The following is a 20,823-nucleotide window of genomic DNA, read 5'->3' as shown; positions in this document are numbered from 1 at the left end:
TTTGTTCAATCGCAAGCCATAATACTTGATTTTAATATTTGGAGGAAAATCTATATTAGAGTATAAGGGAAAAAAACTAAATATTGTAATAATGATTAAAAATCCATTGTTTATTGGAGAATAGCTAAAATCATGTTACAATCACTGCTTAAAAGGTATCTTTAAAAAGCAGAAGTGAAAACAGTTTCACTTATTTAGGGATTATTTTGCCTCTTTGAAGTTTCTGTTCTATTGAAATGTGCCTAGAATTTAAACTCTGATATAATGTTGTTAGTTTTGGGTGAAACTTGGTCCAGACAGGGACTTTTGCTCATCAGCATTTTTCTCCTCTTTGGTGTTGCTGAGGTTGAAAGGTTTTTTCTGACAGCACCTAGAAGGGAAAAGATGCATAGATTAATAAGTGATGAAAGAGAGAAGGGTGATGTGGCATATGTCTCATATGTCTTGAACCACGTAAATTGATAAAAAAAAAAACCTGCTCTCTCACCCACCCCTCTTATTCCTTGATGGAGTGGATGGCTCCTTCATTTCAAGCTTGTGTCCTCTACCAGTGCCCTGGGAGCTTCAGGGTTATTTTTTTAATCTTAGCTGTACCTAGAGCTGCAAGTTTCTGGACTGAGATGTCTGATGTTTCTCCAGGTATCTATTGGAGCCCACCAGTTGGCTCCAACAGATACCTGTTTGCTCCAGTGGGGGTGTTACTGCCCCCGGTTCTGAAATGACCATAGGAACTACAGTTGTCTTCACCTTCCAAGCTCTTTCAAGTTCTTCCCTTAGTATTTGTCCAATTTCACATTTTCTTTGTTCCTGATGTTTCTAGCTCTTAGCTCTTTCATTCTGGCTACCATTTTTACCAGCTTGCTAAAGGGCTGGTTGGATGAAGATATTTACAAATATTCCCAATTTGATCTGAGAAACTCAGAAATACTAATTTAACAATGGAAGCAGTTTTCTCCCCAGAGTCTTTTTTCTGAGTGGTTCCCGTATCTTCTGGACAATAAGATGCTACTTTTTTCCAATTCTTTGAACCATATGGCTTATACAAAGGGGTCAAAGTCAAAACTGAAAATCAAAGATGAAGGGACTAATTTTCATTTAGCACAATCACATGTTATGAACAAGCAGGGCGGAGAACAAATGTCCTAAATTCACATATTTTGACATTTATTTGCCGCTTTAAAGATGTCGAACAATTCAAGAGACTGTGCACAACTCCTGCAGAGCTTCTGCAGAAACTCTGCTGCAACCAACAACCTAAATTATGAAAAAAAGGTCACCAGGCACTACAAGTTTGGTTTTTGATTGTACTTTAAGGGGTTAAAGAGCTACAATCTTATACAATAGGGGCAACAAACACAGTTTTTTTAAGATAAATAAATCTAAATCAAGGGCTATTTTCAAGGTTTTCAAAAAATAACAGTGTCACTGATTTCAAATAATTTTTCTATTATAGTGTGAATTGGAATTCACACATTTAAATTATGTTGGAATGAACTCTCTTGGAGTTAATTTGTACAGAACTATTTGAATTCCGTGCTATTGGATATCATTGGGCCCTTTTCTGTTGGGGTTGAATTCCTTATGAGCTAATGGCAAGGAGGAAAAAAAAATATTAAAATCATCAAATTATAGTAAATTGTTTACTTTTTTCACAGCTTCACCATGATTACCGGCTACTATAGTTTGTCCTTTAGCACAGCTCAGCTTCATGCTGACCCCTACATCAGCTGTTTCATCTCAGCTGTAGTGGAGATCCCTGCATATATATCCAGTTGGCTTGCATTGAGGTACCTCCCAAGACGACTCTCTGTATCTGGTTCATTGATCCTTGGATCTGTGCCACTGTTCATTATACAAATGGTACCACAAGGTAAGTAAAACAACATGGTGGTTCCCGTATCTTCTGGACGATAAGATGCTACTTTTTTCCAATTCTTTGAACCATATGGCTTATACAAAGGGGTCAAAGTCAAAACTGAAAATCAAAGATGAAGGGACTAATTTTCATTTAGCACAATCACATGTTATGAACAAGCAGGGCGGAGAACAAATGTCCTAAATTCACATATTTTGACATTTATTTGCCGCTTTAAAGATGTCGAACAATTCAAGAGACTGTGCACAACTCCTGCAGAGCTTCTGCAGAAACTCTGCTGCAACCAACAACCTAAATTATGAAAAAAAGGTCACCAGGCACTAAAAGTTTGGTTTTTGATTGTACTTTAAGGGGTTAAAGAGCTACAATCTTATACAATAGGGGCAACAAACACAGTTTTTTTTAGATAAATAAAATAAAAATGTGATTAAAAAAAAGTAATAAATGGATTGAGTAACTATGGATGGTTATATCTGTTGACATTATTTCAATACACCAAAATGTATCCAAAGGTATAACATAAAAATACTAAGAACTGGATTTTTTATATATATTGTTTTGTATAGATAATTAAAATATTATATACTACATTACATTATGATATAGTTTAAAGTAAAACATAAGTGGAAAATAGATACTAACAGGTACTAAGGCTGATTGAACAACCTGCACAGCAACTGAAATGCAGGCTATCCACTTTGATGGGTGAGGGTGAAATAATAATTCCATGGTAGTTTACTACAAGACTCTAAAATACTTAAGTTTAAGATATTGTAAACCTATCACTTAACGTATCAATTAACTACTGACAAACTTTTTTTTGTTCTCAATTTAAGACTTTAAAAGAATTTCTATTTAATAGAGGGGTGACCCACTCCAGTCTTTAAGAGGTACTGCACTGCAACTATTTGATACAGTACAGTACATCCCTACGCCTATATTACTACATACAATAGGAGAGCAAGCAAAATCCGTACAGAAGCACCATTTCTATTGAACTGAGGCACTAGCATTTCTTACCAGCACTATACATCAAGTGTTTACAAAGTGTCTTATATTGGGTTAGGTTTTGGTAACGGTTAGAAAACAACTCTCTTGTTAAAGTTTATAAAGAAACAGGTCATCCATGTATAATACAGTCTTGAAATCCTTACATTGTGCTTTAATGTGTGTATGATCATTAACTTTTTTCTCAAGTTGGTTTATATCGGCAACATTATTAAAACAATTTGGGTGAAATGACATTGGTTTGGTGTTTTATTTAAACCAAGAACTATAAAAACCTACTCTAGTACAAAACCAAGGCCAGTCAGTCTGAAAACGGAAGAAGGCGGTAGTTTTCATTTACCCAGGAAAGCTTTGCATGTGGTCAATGGTGTCTGGCAGAGGCATTCCAAAGCTCTCAGGGAGAAGGAGACTAAGAAGTCCTGTCAAAGCTGTGAGACTTCCCATAAGGATGTAAGGCAGGGAAACAGAATATGTTCCTGTGATGAGACATCAAAAGAGAAATTATGTGAAGGAAAATGAATTCAGTCAGTGAAAACATATTAGAGCAGCTAAAAACAAATAACAAACAAAATATCTGGAAAAAAATTAAGTTGGGTAACATGTCATTGTAATTTTTCCCACCCATTAGAGTATGTAACATTAAAGTAGATTACATTGATATCTATGTCCTAAACCTAACTCCTAGCCCAAGAACAGCATAAAAAAACAATCCCACGTTACTGCTGAGAAACAATACAACATTGGTTCTCTCTCGTTGCAGCAGATGCAAAAGTACAGACACAAATCCCTACTCAGACATTTAATAAGACACATCCATTCTGTCAATTACACAGAGCATCAGCCCATTTCATAGACTTGACAGTCAATTAATTACATGTTACATTTCTATGTAAATATGTTTTTTCTTCTGATAGTATTTTAACATTTTTAATAGTTTTTTTTTCTGCAAATTACTGTGGTGCAAAAAGTTTTTAGTCAGCCAAAGATTGTGAAAGTTTTTCTAGAAAGAAGAGGTATGTAATGTTCATGATAGGTCCACATCAACTATGAGAGACATAAGCGAAATACCAGTGTAAGATTTTTGTATTTTGGTTTTGTTATGGTGGAAAATTTGTTTTTAGTCACCTACAAAGAAGGAAGATGTCTTGCCATCACAGACCTGTAACATCTCGTGTCCTCCACTTGTCCCCTGGGTTAAAGGCTGTCTGAACTTATTGTTTGTCTAGCATATAAACTGGAGAAGCGGCGCAAGTGAAGTTTGACACTGTCGTTGCACAACATGCAATAATTTATAAGTGTTTTAAATCAGGTCCCTTATTTTGCTGGAGCTTGCTTTCCAGTCTTTTCCTGTATACCTCCTTGTTTTCTCAAAGTGGCTTCTGAATGCTACTCAATAATTCTGTCTATCACCCTTTTCTTAAATATTGAATTAAATGGCTTTATTTAAATCCTGAGTGTAAGATTCTAAGTTTGTTATCCCATGATTATACCCAACCTTGCAGTTGGGTATAATCCTATGATCACCTTAGAAAACCTCCAGCTCCCAACTCCAGTCCTCCCTGGCAGAAACACCCTGCTTATTCTGTAAGCTCCTGTCTGAGTTCGATTCCCAGCTTCAGTCCAAACCATCCGCTAACCTCTCCCTTTCTCTGCCTCCAGTGCAAGGATGATCCAGCTCAAGTGGCTCCTCCATAACAATATTCATTCCTTCTCTGTTGTTTGCTATCAGTTTCAAGGGGAAAATAAAACCTTTTGATCTGAATACATCCTTCTCCTTGGCTGTTCTCTGCATGTGGGTCAAACGCCTTGCTTCTGACATGACACTTTGCTTTGTGGTGTCTTCTTTTGAAGGCATGTTTAACATTACCATTGTAACCAGAGTGTACTACAGCTGTATATGGGTTCACAAATATGAAAACCAGTCCGTTGTGCAAAAACCCGTGGGTGGCAACTGCTCTATATACAGAACATTATATGGTTTGCTTTAAGGAATAACTTTCTTTTTGCCAGTCTTCCACACTTTAGATTGGATTCCAATCCTAGCAACAGATCCAACAGTTATACTCTAGATGTTCATCCTTGTGTTTTTCTATTACATAAAATAAACATGGGATTATTGTTATAGCACGAATAATAAAAAGGCAAGGTTCAATGTATAAACATCATTTTCAAGGGCATCTTAACTCATACATTTTTGTAAGACTTATGGAATATGATGGCACTCACGTAAGTATATAAAGTACGGAGCTATAATGCTGCCTATTCTGGAGGCTGTTGAGCAGGCGCCAACAGCTGTGTTCCTCAGCACAGTTGGGTACAGCTCTGCTGTGTAAGCATAAACAACAGCAAATGCGGTTGTCACTGCAAATTTTCCCATCATCTCAAATGTTATGGAGAGGACTGCCAAGTCTGGAAGAAATATAAAGATAAAATTGTACAAGATTAGATGTAGAAGTATTTGTATACAAGTGTTGAAGAAATTGTACAAGTTCTGGTGTCGTACATGTTGGTATTAGTTGTATGATCAAAATGAACAATCCCCCTGTAAAAAGCGACAAGGAAAGACTGAGCCGCCGGGAACACCAGCGAAACATAACCCATGACAAACAGTAGGCTGGAATCTCTACCACAGCGGACAGGAAACAGTTTAAGAAAGGATTTCCATGGAGATTCGTCGTGTTCAGCGAAAGAGCATAGTAGGAGATGTTGATGGTGTTCCTGTTGCAAACATATATGAAGCACACAAAGGTATTTGGCATGAGTATTTATTTAATTATCAACTTTTAAGTTAAAAAAAACAAACAAAATAAAGTATATATTAAATATTTGTTTCTACACGGCAACTATAAGGGGCATGTGTACAATCTGTTAGCTCCATGACCCTGTTCAATGCTGGGGGACAAATAACTTAGAGAACAGAGGGAAGGTGAGACGGCATTCCGGAGCTCAGACGGGAGCAGTGGGAAATTAGTGCAAAAGCACTGGATGAGAGAGCACCAGAACAACATGAGGCGGTCAGCCATGCCCCCCTATGGAGCTAAGGTATTACAGTGGTGCATAATGGAGAAGCTCCCCAGGCAGACAGGGAGAGAGAAGGCAGTAGCTAGTATTAGAGGCTAACTTTGGAGGATCACAGGAGCACAGCAGTCGATTTGAGAAGCAAGCCAGGTCAACAGAGTGCTGAAGTTGGGGGAGACGGCTGGCTGGAGATAGCCTCTTCAAGCTAATTGTTTGAGATGAAGCGAGAACAGCGGAGGATTGGAGAAACCTGAGAGGAGAGAGGAGGGCGGCTGCTGTCAGGTGTCTGCGTAGGATGACGGAACAGTCCTGCTAGGGCTAAATCAAAGCAGCTTTTTTTAAAGCCACTCAGATAACTCTTAACAGCAGACTTTACTTCGTCCTTTGTCAACATTATTTTCTCTATCTTCCATTTTAATTTAAAAAAGCTTGTATTCACTGCCTCCGTCACCATAGCTCACAACCAAATATAGTCCCTGAAAGAATTTTGCGATGTAAATCTAAAAAAAAGTTCAGACTTCTTTAGCTCCTGCAAACTTCATTTGTCGTATTTGCAGAAGCGATGTGACTTCACCAAAATCGTGCTATTCGCCACACCAAATACGTCACCTTCCCCTCGCTCCACCAGTTTTAGATCATTGAGTTCATCTCATAAAATGGGAGCAAAACTAAAAGTGCTGCTGATATTTTTGCTGAGTGTATGTTTGTTCTGTGTGCATAGTTGCTAAGGAAAATACCAGAAGACTAACCAGATGAACCACATTGTGAGAGAAAGCCATCGGATGTTTGGAGAATGAAGAAGGTCACAAATGTTGTGGGTCTTTGCCTCTCCAGTCTTTCCTACATTCTGTAAGAGAGAAGATGATAAAAGGGCTTGGTGACTATTGTTACCTGTACTCATTGCATCAGTGCAAATTCAATTATTGAGGTATGAATCTTACTGCTGAACATGAATGCAAAACATGGCCACATTTTTTTACACAGCAAGACAAACAAGACAAAATCCTTTTTTCATTCTACTTTTTTTTAATAATACTTGTGCCTATTTTAAAAATGAAAAAAGCTTTTTTTTTAAAGTATTTTTAACCTTAAAGAGGGTGGTGTAATTGTTAGGACTCCTGTCTGTGGTTTGTGTTTTGTGTGTTTGTCTTCCTTCCTCCACCAGGCGGCGCCTGGTCCTGATTCACCTCCTCACACACCTGCAAGGGGTTATCTCATTAACGGAGTGCTCTTAAGCTGCTGACTGCCACTACCTCAACGCCAGAGTGTTTGCCAGTTTTGGGTACTCTAGCCAAGCTGAGTTTTGCTGAGTCAAACTGAGTTTTTGTCAACCTGTGTTTTAATCCTGCTATTTTTGTCTTTGCCTCTCGGCAGGAAGTCATCCTGCAAACTGGACGTTTCGGACCTTCTCTCCCTGGAAGGATCAACTGAGCCTCAAACTGAGCTGGGGATTCAAACAGGAGGTTTGGATCCACTTTCCTCCAAGGGATCGTTTGAGTTTCACACTGAGCAAGGGATTCATCTGCACCACAGTCCGTTCAAGTACTGCAGGAAATCTGAGTGGCAGTCAGTTTCTCCGTTCTCCTACAAACAACCGCATTCTGGGTAAACCCTGTCCGCCCTCCACCGAAAAAGACAAACACTGGAACACCCCACACCGATTGGAGTTAAAGAGTCAACCACTTTTCTGGAAACTTCCGGGTGAGCAGTGTTCAGAGCAACACTGGAATCTCCACAAGCTTCTCAATAAACCTGTTAAACTGTATTGGTTTCTCTGCATGTGGGTCCGAGCTCTTGATAAAATCATGACAGTAATACCTTTATAAAAAAAAAACATCCTTTCACTCAATTAGCTCTAGTTAAAGCTGTCTTTTGATTTTAAAGATCAACAGACTGTAATTTGCACATATTCTTCTAAACTATAAAGCTCAGCAGATTGGATGTGCAATGTTCAAACATTTAATCAAAGTCCTTGTTCCTGCATTTCTGGAAGTATTTTTCGGGTTGTTACATTTTTTAAAGACTTCTAGGATTGACTTGTATTCTGCTCCCTCTCTCTTTCAATAAACTCTTTATTGGCCTTTGTCCATATTGATAAAAGCTCCCCATTATGCTGGGGAATGAAACATAGATAGATGAATACATAGATAATTTAAGCTCAGTTTTTGTTTATATTACTGCACTGTAGACAGGTTATTATGGGTAATACCCACTTGGATGCATACATGACTAAGTGTTCTCACCATTAGAGGTCCAAAGATGACGGCTGGTGGTTCAATCTTATTTATCTTGGCAGCTTTTCGAATTAGGAGTTCAGCTTCTTCTATTTTACCCCGAGAGAGAAGCCATCGAGGGGACTCTGTGATAAACCTACCTCATTTTGCAATATTGTGAGAGAGAGGGAGAAAGAAGGAGAAGGAAGCCATCAGCAATGATGTAAAACTATTTTCAGAATAGACAAAAATGTTTCAGTGCCTTCCTGCTTATTATTAGAAGTATTGTCAAGAAAAAGGCACTAATTAAAGTAACTTCACAACACCAGGTCTTCAAAGATTGACAAAAAAGGCCATTAAAATGAATGTACAATATTTGTGGGTATGTGAAATAGGTGGGCATGTGATCTACAGTGATTAGTGGCAAATGTTAAGACATTGTTCAATCCCCCTAAAATATACATATTGCATGTTCTAAAGGCATTTGAGAGTTGTGTTGAGAGAAAGATATCAGCTATAATCCTAAATAATATTTATATACCAATTTACATAAGTAACTCATCTCCAAGTGCTACGAAAAAAGTAAAAAAAAGAAAAAACAGAAACAACGTTACAGATTGTTACAATTGTTACAGAAACAATGGACATCATGCAAGCAGCGTTTGCACAAATACATTTTTTTTCTTAAATTGTTCATATGAATAACTTAGGAGAAAATGTCGCTTCACCATTTTTGTTCAATTCCTTATGTTCAGAACACTTTTTAGTGTTCTGGAATTGACATAGGAGACATGGGCAATCTATCAGCTGTTATCCAAACCTAGTTTTTCAATAAATTACTAAATTTGTTTTACTTAGAAGCAATTGTCCATTTCATTGGGCTACATCAATATATATTATGTAACTCTACAAATATATATTATATATTTTTTTTATTTATTAAAAAAAATGTATATATATATTATATTTCTATTTAGTGATAATTTATAGAACAGCAGCAACAAAAATAGATCTTTTAAGTTGATATTCTGAGCTCTGTAAGCGTTCGGTTGAAAGCTGCTGCTGCTGCGGTGGATGCTGGGACAGCTGTCAATCTCAAGAATGGACAAGTCTGCTCTTACGCACACTGGGTAAAGAGGGAGGGGCAAGAACAACATCCTGGGACTTTGTCCGTTCTAAGTCTTGTGTTCCTTTGAATTGGAAAAGTACTAAGGCTGAGGCTGATGATGTTTCACTAGTACATGAGTGCTTGAGAACGCACAAGTACAGATATTGAGAAACAGCCATTGTTTCAACATGTAAAGTACAGGTGTGCGTGTGTATTAAAAGGGAATTTAAAGAAACTTTGCCAGGTTAGTTGATCGAGAACTAATGTTATAAGCATTTATATCATATGCTGCATCTTCTGCCTCCATCAATAGTTTCCATTGATCAAATGTTTTTTTTTTTTTTTTTTCATTTTTTTATTCTATTTTTATTCCCGTTGTGCAGTGCAACCACACAGTTTACAGCTTTTGTGATTTATTTCACTATTTGGCTTTTATTGTTTAGTTTGACAGGCTTTTACCACCTTTCAGTCAGCAAAACTGTGAGTTCTGAACTACTAAAGTCTATCTTCTTTGACTTCAATGCCATTTCTGTGAATGACCATGTGCTCACTTAGACAAAGGTGGAATAAATCAAGTTTACAGGGATCATCAATGTTTGACTGAAGTTAATACTGTTTGTTGAATCTCATGTAGCCCATTCGTAAGAGCCCACAGTAGGAGAAAAAGCGAGAAGAGAAATTCACGACAAATGTTAATTAAAAAAATATTCCATGAAAGAAGAAGCAACCCGAAAAACATACACACCTACCTACCAAAAGAGAGGCAAACGAATGCAGCCCGTCAACATAAAAATGACTTGAAGTGACCTCCAGCCCCTCAACAAGAATGCCAGCAGGGGTATGAGCATGTAGCCCAAAGCAAAGAACAGACACACTCCAGCAGTGGAAAATAATGTTCTGACCCGTGGACCTAAAAGTTCAGCTCCTGAATATGAAATTTGAAACTTGTTAAATTTGCATGTACTTTCAGATGGAGAACAATAGATAGGACTTAATGCAGCAAACATACCTAGAACAAATGCAACCAGATAGTTGGAAATTATTTCTAATCCGAGAAAAAAATATAAGATGACAAACATGATCCAGCTTGAAGAGAAGATCTGAATCAGTGTTGTAACAACTTGCAATGCTGTGGTGGCAAACATTACTGTTTTTCTCCCGAACCTGAAATTAAGACAAAGCAAAGAGTCAGTAAACATTTTGGCCAAATAGTAATATATGTTATAAAGTTACTGTCATGGTCTTGGTTCTGCTGTTCTTTTCTTTGCTCCTTGTTTTCTAGATTTATTGGCCTAATCCCAGTTTTGTTGTATTTCTAGATTTATATTAGTTCTCATGTTTTTCTGTTGTCCTCTTTTGCCCTCTTGTGTGTGTATGTTCCTTTCTCCTTGGCTCCCTCGTTGTCTCCTCTCACACCTGTTCCTTGTCTGCTCGTTAGCCCTCCCTTTGTCTCTCTCTCCTATATATGCTCTCCCTCTGCTCTCCCTCTTTGTTGGTTCCTTGTCTTTGCTGTCTTCCCATGCTGTGGTCTATGTTCCTCGTCTCCTCCTGGCTCCTCGTGTTTGGTTTTCCCCAGATGTCTCCTCTGTTCTGGTTTGCCTTTTTATTATTAGTTGCATTTTTGCATTCCTGCCTTTGTTGCTGTTTTGCCCCATTAAATCACCCAGAAATCTCCTCAGCCTGTCTGCCTCTGCATTTGGGTCCTCCAAACCAAAACTAACCCTGACAATAGGAACCAACGACAATGGACCCAGCAGAGCCCAGTCTGGACACCCTGAGGGATTTTTTCCTGAAGCTGGGAAAGGCTCTGGACACAATTGCCAGTCTTAGCCCGCCTGAGGAGAGGGTGAGTGCAGCTGGCCAACTAAGGCAAATTCTCCTCACAAACTCCAAACTCATTTCTCCCCCAGTGCTGTCTGAACTGTTTGAAGAGTTGGAGTGGAACCACCAAGCAGCCAGCGCCCAACTCTTCAACAGACCTCCACCACCCAAGCCATCACTTCACCTCCTTCCAACTCTGCTCTCAATCGCCTCCAGTCCGGTTCCTCCATCTTCACCAGCTGTTGGTCCCCCCATGCCGTCTGCCTCATCCAGGCGTAAGCGCCGCCGGGGGAAGAAATCCATTCCCTCTCCGGCGGGTCAGCCTGACGCCACCACTCCCTCTCCGGCGGGTCAGCCTGACGCCACCACTCCCTCTCCGGCGGGTCAGCCTGACGCCTCCACTCCCTCTCCGGCGGGTCAGCCTGACGCCACCACTCCCTCTCCGGCGGGTCAGCCTGACGCCACCACTCCCTCTCCGGCGGGTCAGCCTGACGCCACCACTCCCTCTCCGGCGGGTCAGCCTGACGCCACCACTCCCTCTCCGGCGGGTCAGCCTGACGCCACCACTCCCTCTCCGGCGGGTCAGCCTGACGCCACCACTCCCTCTCCGGCGGGTCAGCCTGACGCCACCACTCCCTCTCCGGCGGGTCAGCCTGACGCCACCACTCCCTCTCCGGCGGGTCAGCCTGACGCCTCCACTCCCTCTCCGGCGGGTCAGCCTGACGCCTCCACTCCCTCTCCGGCGGGTCAGCCTGACTCCTCCACTCCCTCTCCGGCGGGTCAGCCTGACGCCTCCACTCCCTCTCCGGCGGGTCAGCCTGACGCCTCCACTCCCTCTCCGGCGGGTCAGCCTGACGCCTCCACTCCCTCTCCGGCGGGTCAGCCTGACGCCTCCACTCCCTCTCCGGCGGGTCAGCCTGACGCCTCCACTCCCTCTCCGGCGGGTCAGCCTGACGCCTCCACTCCCTCTCCGGCGGGTCAGCCTGACGCCTGCTTCAATCCCACTCTTCAGGTCAGTTTCCCCTATGGCCTTGGCCGTCACCTCCATGATCAGCAGTTAGCTCCTCGAGTTAGAGGTTTAAAGTCAGTCACCATGATTACACCCACTGCAGTCAGAGCACCACATATTGAGGAGTCAGAGTTATGGGACTACTTTTATGGGCAAAGGGAGGATCTATTCCCTTTCCTTCCACCTCCATCAGTTCCCTGTCAGCCAGCACATCCCAAGCCCTTCAGCGGGCCAGTGTCCTTAGCTCCAGAGCCCTTTAGCGGGCTGGTTTCCCTAGCTCCAGAGCCCTTTAGCGGGCCGGTTTCCCTAGCTCCAGAGCCCTTTAGCGGGCCGGTTTCCCTAGCTCCAGTGCCCAGTAGAGGGCCAGATTCCCTAGCTCCAGTGCCCAGTAGAGGGCCAGATTCCCTAGCTCCAGTGCCCAGTAGAGGGCCAGATTCCCTAGCTCCAGTGCCCAGTAGAGGGCCAGATTCCCTAGCTCCAGTGCCCAGTAGAGGGCCAGATTCCCTAGCTCCAGTGCCCAGTAGAGGGCCAGATTCCCTAGCTCCAGTGCCCAGTAGAGGGCCAGATTCCCTAGCTCCAGTGCCCAGTAGAGGGCCAGATTCCCTAGCTCCAGTGCCCAGTAGAGGGCCAGATTCCCTAGCTCCAGTGCCCAGTAGAGGGCCAGATTCCCTAGCTCCAGTGCCCAGTAGAGGGCCAGATTCCCTAGCTCCAGTGCCCAGTAGAGGGCCAGATCCCCTAGCTCCAGTGCCCAGTAGAGGGCCAGATCCCCTAGCTCCAGTGCCCAGTAGAGGGCCAGATTCCCTAGCTCCAGTGCCCAGTAGAGGGCCAGATTCCCTAGCTCCAGTGCCTATTAGTGGGGGGGTTTCCCCAGTACCAGAGACTCCTGAGCCCATTAGTGGGACGTTTAGCCTAGCGCCAGAGACTCCTGAGCCCATTGGAGGTCCGTTTAGCCTAGCACCAGAGACTCCTGAGCCCATTGGAGGGCCGTTTAGCCTAGCGCCTGAGACCCCTGAGCCCGTTCAGAGTCATCCTGATTTCCCTGAGCAGGCTACTAAAGGGCTCTCTGAAATAAAGCTAAGCAGGTGCTCCAAGCCTCCACGGCCCCTCAGCGGGCCCTCCAAGCCTCCACGGCCCCTCAGCGGGCCCTCCAAGCCTCCACGGCCCCTCAGCGGGCCCCCCAAGCCTCCACGGCCCCTCAGCGGGCGCTCCAAGCCTCCACGGCCCCTCAGCGGGCGCTCCAAGCCTCCACGGCCCCTCAGCGGGCGCTCCAAGCCTCCACGGCCCCTCAGCGGGCCCCCTCTGAGGCTGTTCCTGTGCCGCAGTCGGCGGCCCCCAAGGTTCCTGCGGCTGTGTCAGAGACGGCGTCGCCGCCGGCGACCTCCAGAGGCCCTCCTTCGTCAGAGACGGCGTCGCCGCCGGCGACCTCCTGGGGCCCTCCTTCGTCAGAGACGCCGCCGGCGTCCTCCTGGGGCCCTCCTCCTTCGTCAGAGACGCCGCCGGCGTCCTCCTGGGGCCCTCCTCCTTCGTCAGAGACGCCGCCGGCGTCCTCCTGGGGCCCTCCTCCTTCGTCAGAGACGCCGCCGGCGTCCTCCTGGGGCCCTCCTCCTTCGTAGACGGCACGGCCGCCCTCCAGAGACTCTTCCTGGCCTCGGGCCACACGGCCGCCCTCCAGAGACTCTTCCTGGCCTCGGGCCACACGGCCGCCCTCCAGAGACTCTTCCTGGCCTCGGGCCACACGGCCGCCCTCCAGAGACTCTTCCTGGCCTCGGGCCACACGGCTGCCCTCCAGAGACTCTTCCTGGCCTCGGGCCACACGGCCGCCCTCCAGAGACTCTTCCTGGCCTCGGGCCACACGGCCGCCCTCCAGAGACTCTTCCTGGCCTCGGGCCACACGGCCGCCCTCCAGAGACTCTTCCTGGCCTCGGGCCACACGGCCGCCCTCCAGAGACTTTGTTTGCCCTCGCCCACCTTGGGTGGGTTGTTTTGGTTTTTGTTTGGACTCTGCGTTTGGTTTTGTGTTTCGTGCCCTCCTTCCTGGTTCCCCCTCCGCCCACCCAGGGTGGGTTGTTTTTTGTTTCTGGACATTTTGGGCGTCTGGGATCCGCCCTTAAGTGGGGGGCACTGTCATGGTCTTGGTTCTGCTGTTCTTTTCTTTGCTCCTTGTTTTCTAGATTTATTGGCCTAATCCCAGTTTTGTTGTATTTCTAGATTTATATTAGTTCTCATGTTTTTCTGTTGTCCTCTTTTGCCCTCTTGTGTGTGTATGTTCCTTTCTCCTTGGCTCCCTCGTTGTCTCCTCTCACACCTGTTCCTTGTCTGCTCGTTAGCCCTCCCTTTGTCTCTCTCTCCTATATATGCTCTCCCTCTGCTCTCACTCTTTGTTGGTTCCTTGTCTTTGCTGTCTTCCCATGCTGTGGTCTATGTTCCTCGTCTCCTCCTGGCTCCTCGTGTTTGGTTTTCCCCAGATGTCTCCTCTGTTCTGGTTTGCCTTTTTATTATTAGTTGCATTTTTGCATTCCTGCCTTTGTTGCTGTTTTGCCCCATTAAATCACCCAGAAATCTCCTCAGCCTGTCTGCCTCTGCATTTGGGTCCTCCAAACCAAAACTAACCCTGACAATAGGAACCAACGACAATGGACCCAGCAGAGCCCAGTCTGGACACCCTGAGGGATTTTTTCCTGAAGCTGGGAAAGGCTCTGGACACAATTGCCAGTCTTAGCCCGCCTGAGGAGAGGGTGAGTGCAGCTGGCCAACTAAGGCAAATTCTCCTCACAAACTCCAAACTCATTTCTCCCCCAGTGCTGTCTGAACTGTTTGAAGAGTTGGAGTGGAACCACCAAGCAGCCAGCGCCCAACTCTTCAACAGACCTCCACCACCCAAGCCATCACTTCACCTCCTTCCAACTCTGCTCTCAATCGCCTCCAGTCCGGTTCCTCCATCTTCACCAGCTGTTGGTCCCCCCATGCCGTCTGCCTCATCCAGGCGTAAGCGCCGCCGGGGGAAGAAATCCATTCCCTCTCCGGCGGGTCAGCCTGACGCCACCACTCCCTCTCCGGCGGGTCAGCCTGACGCCACCACTCCCTCTCCGGCGGGTCAGCCTGACGCCACCACTCCCTCTCCGGCGGGTCAGCCTGACGCCTCCACTCCCTCTCCGGCGGGTCAGCCTGACGCCACCACTCCCTCTCCGGCGGGTCAGCCTGACGCCACCACTCCCTCTCCGGCGGGTCAGCCTGACGCCACCACTCCCTCTCCGGCGGGTCAGCCTGACGCCACCACTCCCTCTCCGGCGGGTCAGCCTGACGCCACCACTCCCTCTCCGGCGGGTCAGCCTGACGCCACCACTCCCTCTCCGGCGGGTCAGCCTGACGCCACCACTCCCTCTCCGGTGGGTCAGCCTGACGCCTCCACTCCCTCTCCGGCGGGTCAGCCTGACTCCTCCACTCCCTCTCCGGCGGGTCAGCCTGACTCCTCCACTCCCTCTCCGGCGGGTCAGCCTGACGCCTCCACTCCCTCTCCGGCGGGTCAGCCTGACGCCTCCACTCCCTCTCCGGCGGGTCAGCCTGACGCCTCCACTCCCTCTCCGGCGGGTCAGCCTGACGCCTCCACTCCCTCTCCGGCGGGTCAGCCTGACGCCTGCTTCAATCCCACTCTTCAGGTCAGTTTCCCCTATGGCCTTGGCCGTCACCTCCATGATCAGCAGTTAGCTCCTCGAGTTAGAGGTTTAAAGTCAGTCACCATGATTACACCCACTGCAGTCAGAGCACCACATATTGAGGAGTCAGAGTTATGGGACTACTTTTATGGGCAAAGGGAGGATCTATTCCCTTTCCTTCCACCTCCATCAGTTCCCTGTCAGCCAGCACATCCCAAGCCCTTCAGCGGGCCAGTGTCCTTAGCTCCAGAGCCCTTTAGCGGGCCGGTTTCCCTAGCTCCAGAGCCCTTTAGCGGGCCGGTTTCCCTAGCTCCAGAGCCCTTTAGCGGGCCGGTTTCCCTAGCTCCAGTGCCCAGTAGAGGGCCAGATTCCCTAGCTCCAGTGCCCAGTAGAGGGCCAGATTCCCTAGCTCCAGTGCCCAGTAGAGGGCCAGATTCCCTAGCTCCAGTGCCCAGTAGAGGGCCAGATTCCCTAGCTCCAGTGCCCAGTAGAGGGCCAGATTCCCTAGCTCCAGTGCCCAGTAGAGGGCCAGATTCCCTAGCTCCAGTGCCCAGTAGAGGGCCAGATTCCCTAGCTCCAGTGCCCAGTAGAGGGCCAGATTCCCTAGCTCCAGTGCCCAGTAGAGGGCCAGATTCCCTAGCTCCAGTGCCCAGTAGAGGGCCAGATCCCCTAGCTCCAGTGCCCAGTAGAGGGCCAGATCCCCTAGCTCCAGTGCCCAGTAGAGGGCCAGATTCCCTAGCTCCAGTGCCCAGTAGAGGGCCAGATTCCCTAGCTCCAGTGCCTATTAGTGGGGGGGTTTCCCCAGTACCAGAGACTCCTGAGCCCATTAGTGGGACGTTTAGCCTAGCGCCAGAGACTCCTGAGCCCATTGGAGGTCCGTTTAGCCTAGCACCAGAGACTCCTGAGCCCATTGGAGGGCCGTTTAGCCTAGCGCCTGAGACCCCTGAGCCCGTTCAGAGTCATCCTGATTTCCCTGAGCAGGCTACTAAAGGGCTCTCTGAAATAAAGCTAAGCAGGTGCTCCAAGCCTCCACGGCCCCTCAGCGGGCCCTCCAAGCCTCCACGGCCCCTCAGCGGGCCCTCCAAGCCTCCACGGCCCCTCAGCGGGCCCCCCAAGCCTCCACGGCCCCTCAGCGGGCGCTCCAAGCCTCCACGGCCCCTCAGCGGGCGCTCCAAGCCTCCACGGCCCCTCAGCGGGCGCTCCAAGCCTCCACGGCCCCTCAGCGGGCCCCCTCTGAGGCTGTTCCTGTGCCGCAGTCGGCGGCCCCCAAGGTTCCTGCGGCTGTGTCAGAGACGGCGTCGCCGCCGGCGACCTCCAGAGGCCCTCCTTCGTCAGAGACGGCGTCGCCGCCGGCGACCTCCTGGGGCCCTCCTTCGTCAGAGACGCCGCCGGCGTCCTCCTGGGGCCCTCCTCCTTCGTCAGAGACGCCGCCGGCGTCCTCCTGGGGCCCTCCTCCTTCGTCAGAGACGCCGCCGGCGTCCTCCTGGGGCCCTCCTCCTTCGTCAGAGACGCCGGCGGCGTCCTCCTGGGGCCCTCCTCCTTCGTCAGAGACGCCGCCGGCGTCCTCCTGGGGCCCTCCTCCTTCGTCAGAGACGCCGCCGGCGTCCTCCTGGGGCCCTCCTCCTTCGTCAGAGACGCCGCCGGCGTCCTCCTGGGGCCCTCCTCCTTCGTAGACGGCACGGCCGCCCTCCAGAGACTCTTCCTGGCCTCGGGCCACACGGCCGCCCTCCAGAGACTCTTCCTGGCCTCGGGCCACACGGCCGCCCTCCAGAGACTCTTCCTGGCCTCGGGCCACACGGCCGCCCTCCAGAGACTCTTCCTGGCCTCGGGCCACACGGCCGCCCTCCAGAGACTCTTCCTGGCCTCGGGCCACACGGCCGCCCTCCAGAGACTCTTCCTGGCCTCGGGCCACACGGCCGCCCTCCAGAGACTTTGTTTGCCCTCGCCCACCTTGGGTGGGTTGTTTTGGTTTTTGTTTGGACTCTGCGTTTGGTTTTGTGTTTCGTGCCCTCCTTCCTGGTTCCCCCTCCGCCCACCCAGGGTGGGTTGTTTTTTGTTTCTGGACATTTTGGGCGTCTGGGATCCGCCCTTAAGTGGGGGGCACTGTCATGGTCTTGGTTCTGCTGTTCTTTTCTTTGCTCCTTGTTTTCTAGATTTATTGGCCTAATCCCAGTTTTGTTGTATTTCTAGATTTATATTAGTTCTCATGTTTTTCTGTTGTCCTCTTTTGCCCTCTTGTGTGTGTATGTTCCTTTCTCCTTGGCTCCCTCGTTGTCTCCTCTCACACCTGTTCCTTGTCTGCTCGTTAGCCCTCCCTTTGTCTCTCTCTCCTATATATGCTCTCCCTCTGCTCTCACTCTTTGTTGGTTCCTTGTCTTTGCTGTCTTCCCATGCTGTGGTCTATGTTCCTCGTCTCCTCCTGGCTCCTCGTGTTTGGTTTTCCCCAGATGTCTCCTCTGTTCTGGTTTGCCTTTTTATTATTAGTTGCATTTTTGCATTCCTGCCTTTGTTGCTGTTTTGCCCCATTAAATCACCCAGAAATCTCCTCAGCCTGTCTGCCTCTGCATTTGGGTCCTCCAAACCAAAACTAACCCTGACAGTTACATTTTTATGTCTGGAGTTTAAAAAGAACAGTAATCCTCCACCAGATGCTACTTTTTTATGTAGTAGAGAACATTCAGATCTACCTACTGGTTCTTGGAACAAACTGATAAAAAAAAAGAAACTATGAAAAAAGTTAAATTATTCAAACATCTGTTCTGAGATCACTAAGGAAACAAGCTTTTGTCTTGGATAGGTTCTAAATAGTAGATATACGTGGCTACGGAGCTTCTTTTATAGGGGAGACTTATCAAAAAGTATATGATGATACATGATTTTAGGTTTTCATGTTCACTATTGAACGTAAAGATTAAACACTTTTTCCCAGTTACAAAGTTCTAATATCCCAATACACCTGAATTAACCACTATTATGGTCATTCTATAAAGAGTTTATTTTCATTTAACTCATATTTTGAGCTAAAAATTATAAAGTGCCAAATTAAGCAATAAATATGATGGTTCATAAAAACAGATAAAAAAATCATTAACCATGGAAGGGGGAAATCTAAACAGAATATACTGTAATTATATTAAGAATTATAATTTATATCATGGCGGGAACCATTAGATTATTCAATTTATCATTGTAGAATGCCAAATCAATTCAAACATTTATGTGGTTAACCTGACAAGTAAATCCAACTTAGACCAAACATTTTTATTACCGCAGCACTAGCCCCGCCCACTGATTTTGAAATAGAAAGCCTACAAGTTGAATAGATCATGAAATATTTATGGATTTGACTGTGAAACTAATGTATAATTCTATTTAATTATACAGATCTAAATTATAGGATTTACTTTGACACATTAAAGAAAATTTGTTTAAGGATTTTCTCTTTCATAGATTTTTTTCTTCATGAAAATCCTCTGTATAAGGTTTTTTGAATGTACATAAAAAAACATAAAGTTATTCTTGGGTTAAAATGAAAAACATTACAGTGTACTCTACCCCTCTGTGTAAGTTCATTTAATTGTAATTAAAAAAATTGCAACCTGTCAGAGAGCTGTCCCGAAAAGAAGGATCCTGTAAGAAGACCACCGAAAAACGCTGAAGAAGTAAATGGCTTCTTCCAGCCTTCATCACACACCAGGTTCCACTGTCAAAAAATAAACGCACAAAGAAAATTGACTTCATGTTGTAGGTGAAAAGGTAAAACAATAAAAAAGTACCATGATCAAGTCAATCCCCAAGCCAAGTTTTTTGTCTTTTGAAAGAAAAAGCGATATTGGGATTGGTCAATCTTTTTGAACCATCTTGGCACTTATACTGAACCGCAAAAGAACTGTACAAATTATAATAAAATATAAATGATTGTATAATGGCTTTCAGATTTGATATATCCCTCACTCAAAATTTGAGCATTACAGATTTAACAAATTTAAATGCCGATAACTTCTCTCACATATCCACACCTCAGTCGCAATAGTAGATGTATAAACGCTTTGGTCAAACTCCCATCCGTCCAAGCAGCCTTCTTTCGGCACATTAGAAAGATTAACATCCACTCCAGGTAGAAGGCCTGTCTCTGAGTGACTCAGTATATCCTCCAGTTTGTATCTGGAGCACTTGCTGGGCACCAAAGCGCCACTGAGGCTTGGGTCTTCCTCCAGCGGGATGCTGCTGTTTCTCCATGCAGCACTAAGGTTCAGGTGTGCAGGCACCAGGCAGCGGTGGGCTGGCGTGTCGGCCACAAAAACGATAGAGAAGGTAATGAGTCCATTGGGAACCACACATAGGCAGAGAAGGAAAAAGACCCGCTGCTGGAAAGGTCCCCATTGTCCGAGAAAGGAAGTTGCTGCTTCGTAATCAGTTACTTTGTTGGGTGGACGATCTGGGAGCATGATTACTGACAGAAAACGGGAGTGAATGAGCTCAGATTGGGGTTTTCTAAAGCTTTTTAGCTTCATCTACAATCCGTCCCACCCTCCTCTTTGGTTTTGGGAGTGGAAAGTTGCTTCTTTCTGAAAAAAAGGAAGACAAATGTCATGCTTTGTAGGCCAAACCCTAATCTAACTCTGAAAATTTGATACTTATTAACTGCCCTTGCAAAAAACAGTTGTTATGAGCCCGAGTTACATCATCATAAAAATTCTAACAACATTTATGTGATGGTGATGGTTTTACGCTTATACATCGGTACTCTGCTTGCAGAATATTGCATTTTTAAGGGGAAGAAATATTTTAATGTTTGAAGTTCGGTTAAACTTTTATCTGTAACTTATTCATTTCTTAACCTTAGTTTCAAGCACAATATCAGTATTCTCTGGCTGCCCTTTTCTCTCCTCTATAGCTGCTCACACTGAACATGGTTCAGCTTCTTCCTGTTAAACCTTCCGCTGCTCTGCTTGCTGAGACATTTTTCTTTTATGTTCTCTAACTAACAAATTTTTATGTCTTACCCAAAATTATGGACAAGTTTGGACTAAAACTACTATATATCAATGATTCCCAAAGAATATTATTAATTGAATCTCTTATTGAAATATTTTGATGTTTTTTTTCATCAAACC

The 20,823-nt window shown here is 46.1% G+C and overlaps 1 protein-coding gene across 1 annotated transcript; it reads right to left on the bottom strand.

Annotated features, from left to right (window-relative positions):
- Positions 1 to 83: 83 nt before the first annotated feature.
- Positions 84 to 20,245, bottom strand: LOC119794593 (solute carrier family 22 member 5-like). The gene is made up of 10 exons (XM_038302213.1): positions 19,726 to 20,245; positions 19,306 to 19,409; positions 10,233 to 10,387; positions 9,977 to 10,148; positions 8,146 to 8,272; positions 6,652 to 6,749; positions 5,388 to 5,602; positions 5,111 to 5,293; positions 3,225 to 3,360; positions 84 to 370 (listed from the first exon to the last, which is right to left on the bottom strand). The coding sequence occupies exons 1-10, from the start codon at positions 20,218 to 20,220 to the stop codon at positions 271 to 273; spliced, it is 1,785 nt and encodes a 594-aa protein (XP_038158141.1). The 5' UTR covers positions 20,221 to 20,245; the 3' UTR covers positions 84 to 270.
- Positions 20,246 to 20,823: the final 578 nt, after the last annotated feature.

The sequence above is a fragment of the Cyprinodon tularosa genome, unplaced genomic scaffold (genome assembly GCF_016077235.1).
Source record: "Cyprinodon tularosa strain WSP-4 unplaced genomic scaffold, ASM1607723v1 ctg484, whole genome shotgun sequence".
Lineage (NCBI taxonomy): Eukaryota > Metazoa > Chordata > Actinopteri > Cyprinodontiformes > Cyprinodontidae > Cyprinodon > Cyprinodon tularosa.
The sequence above is the reverse complement of the archived record's forward strand: the minus strand, read 5'-3'. Positions and strand labels throughout refer to the sequence as shown.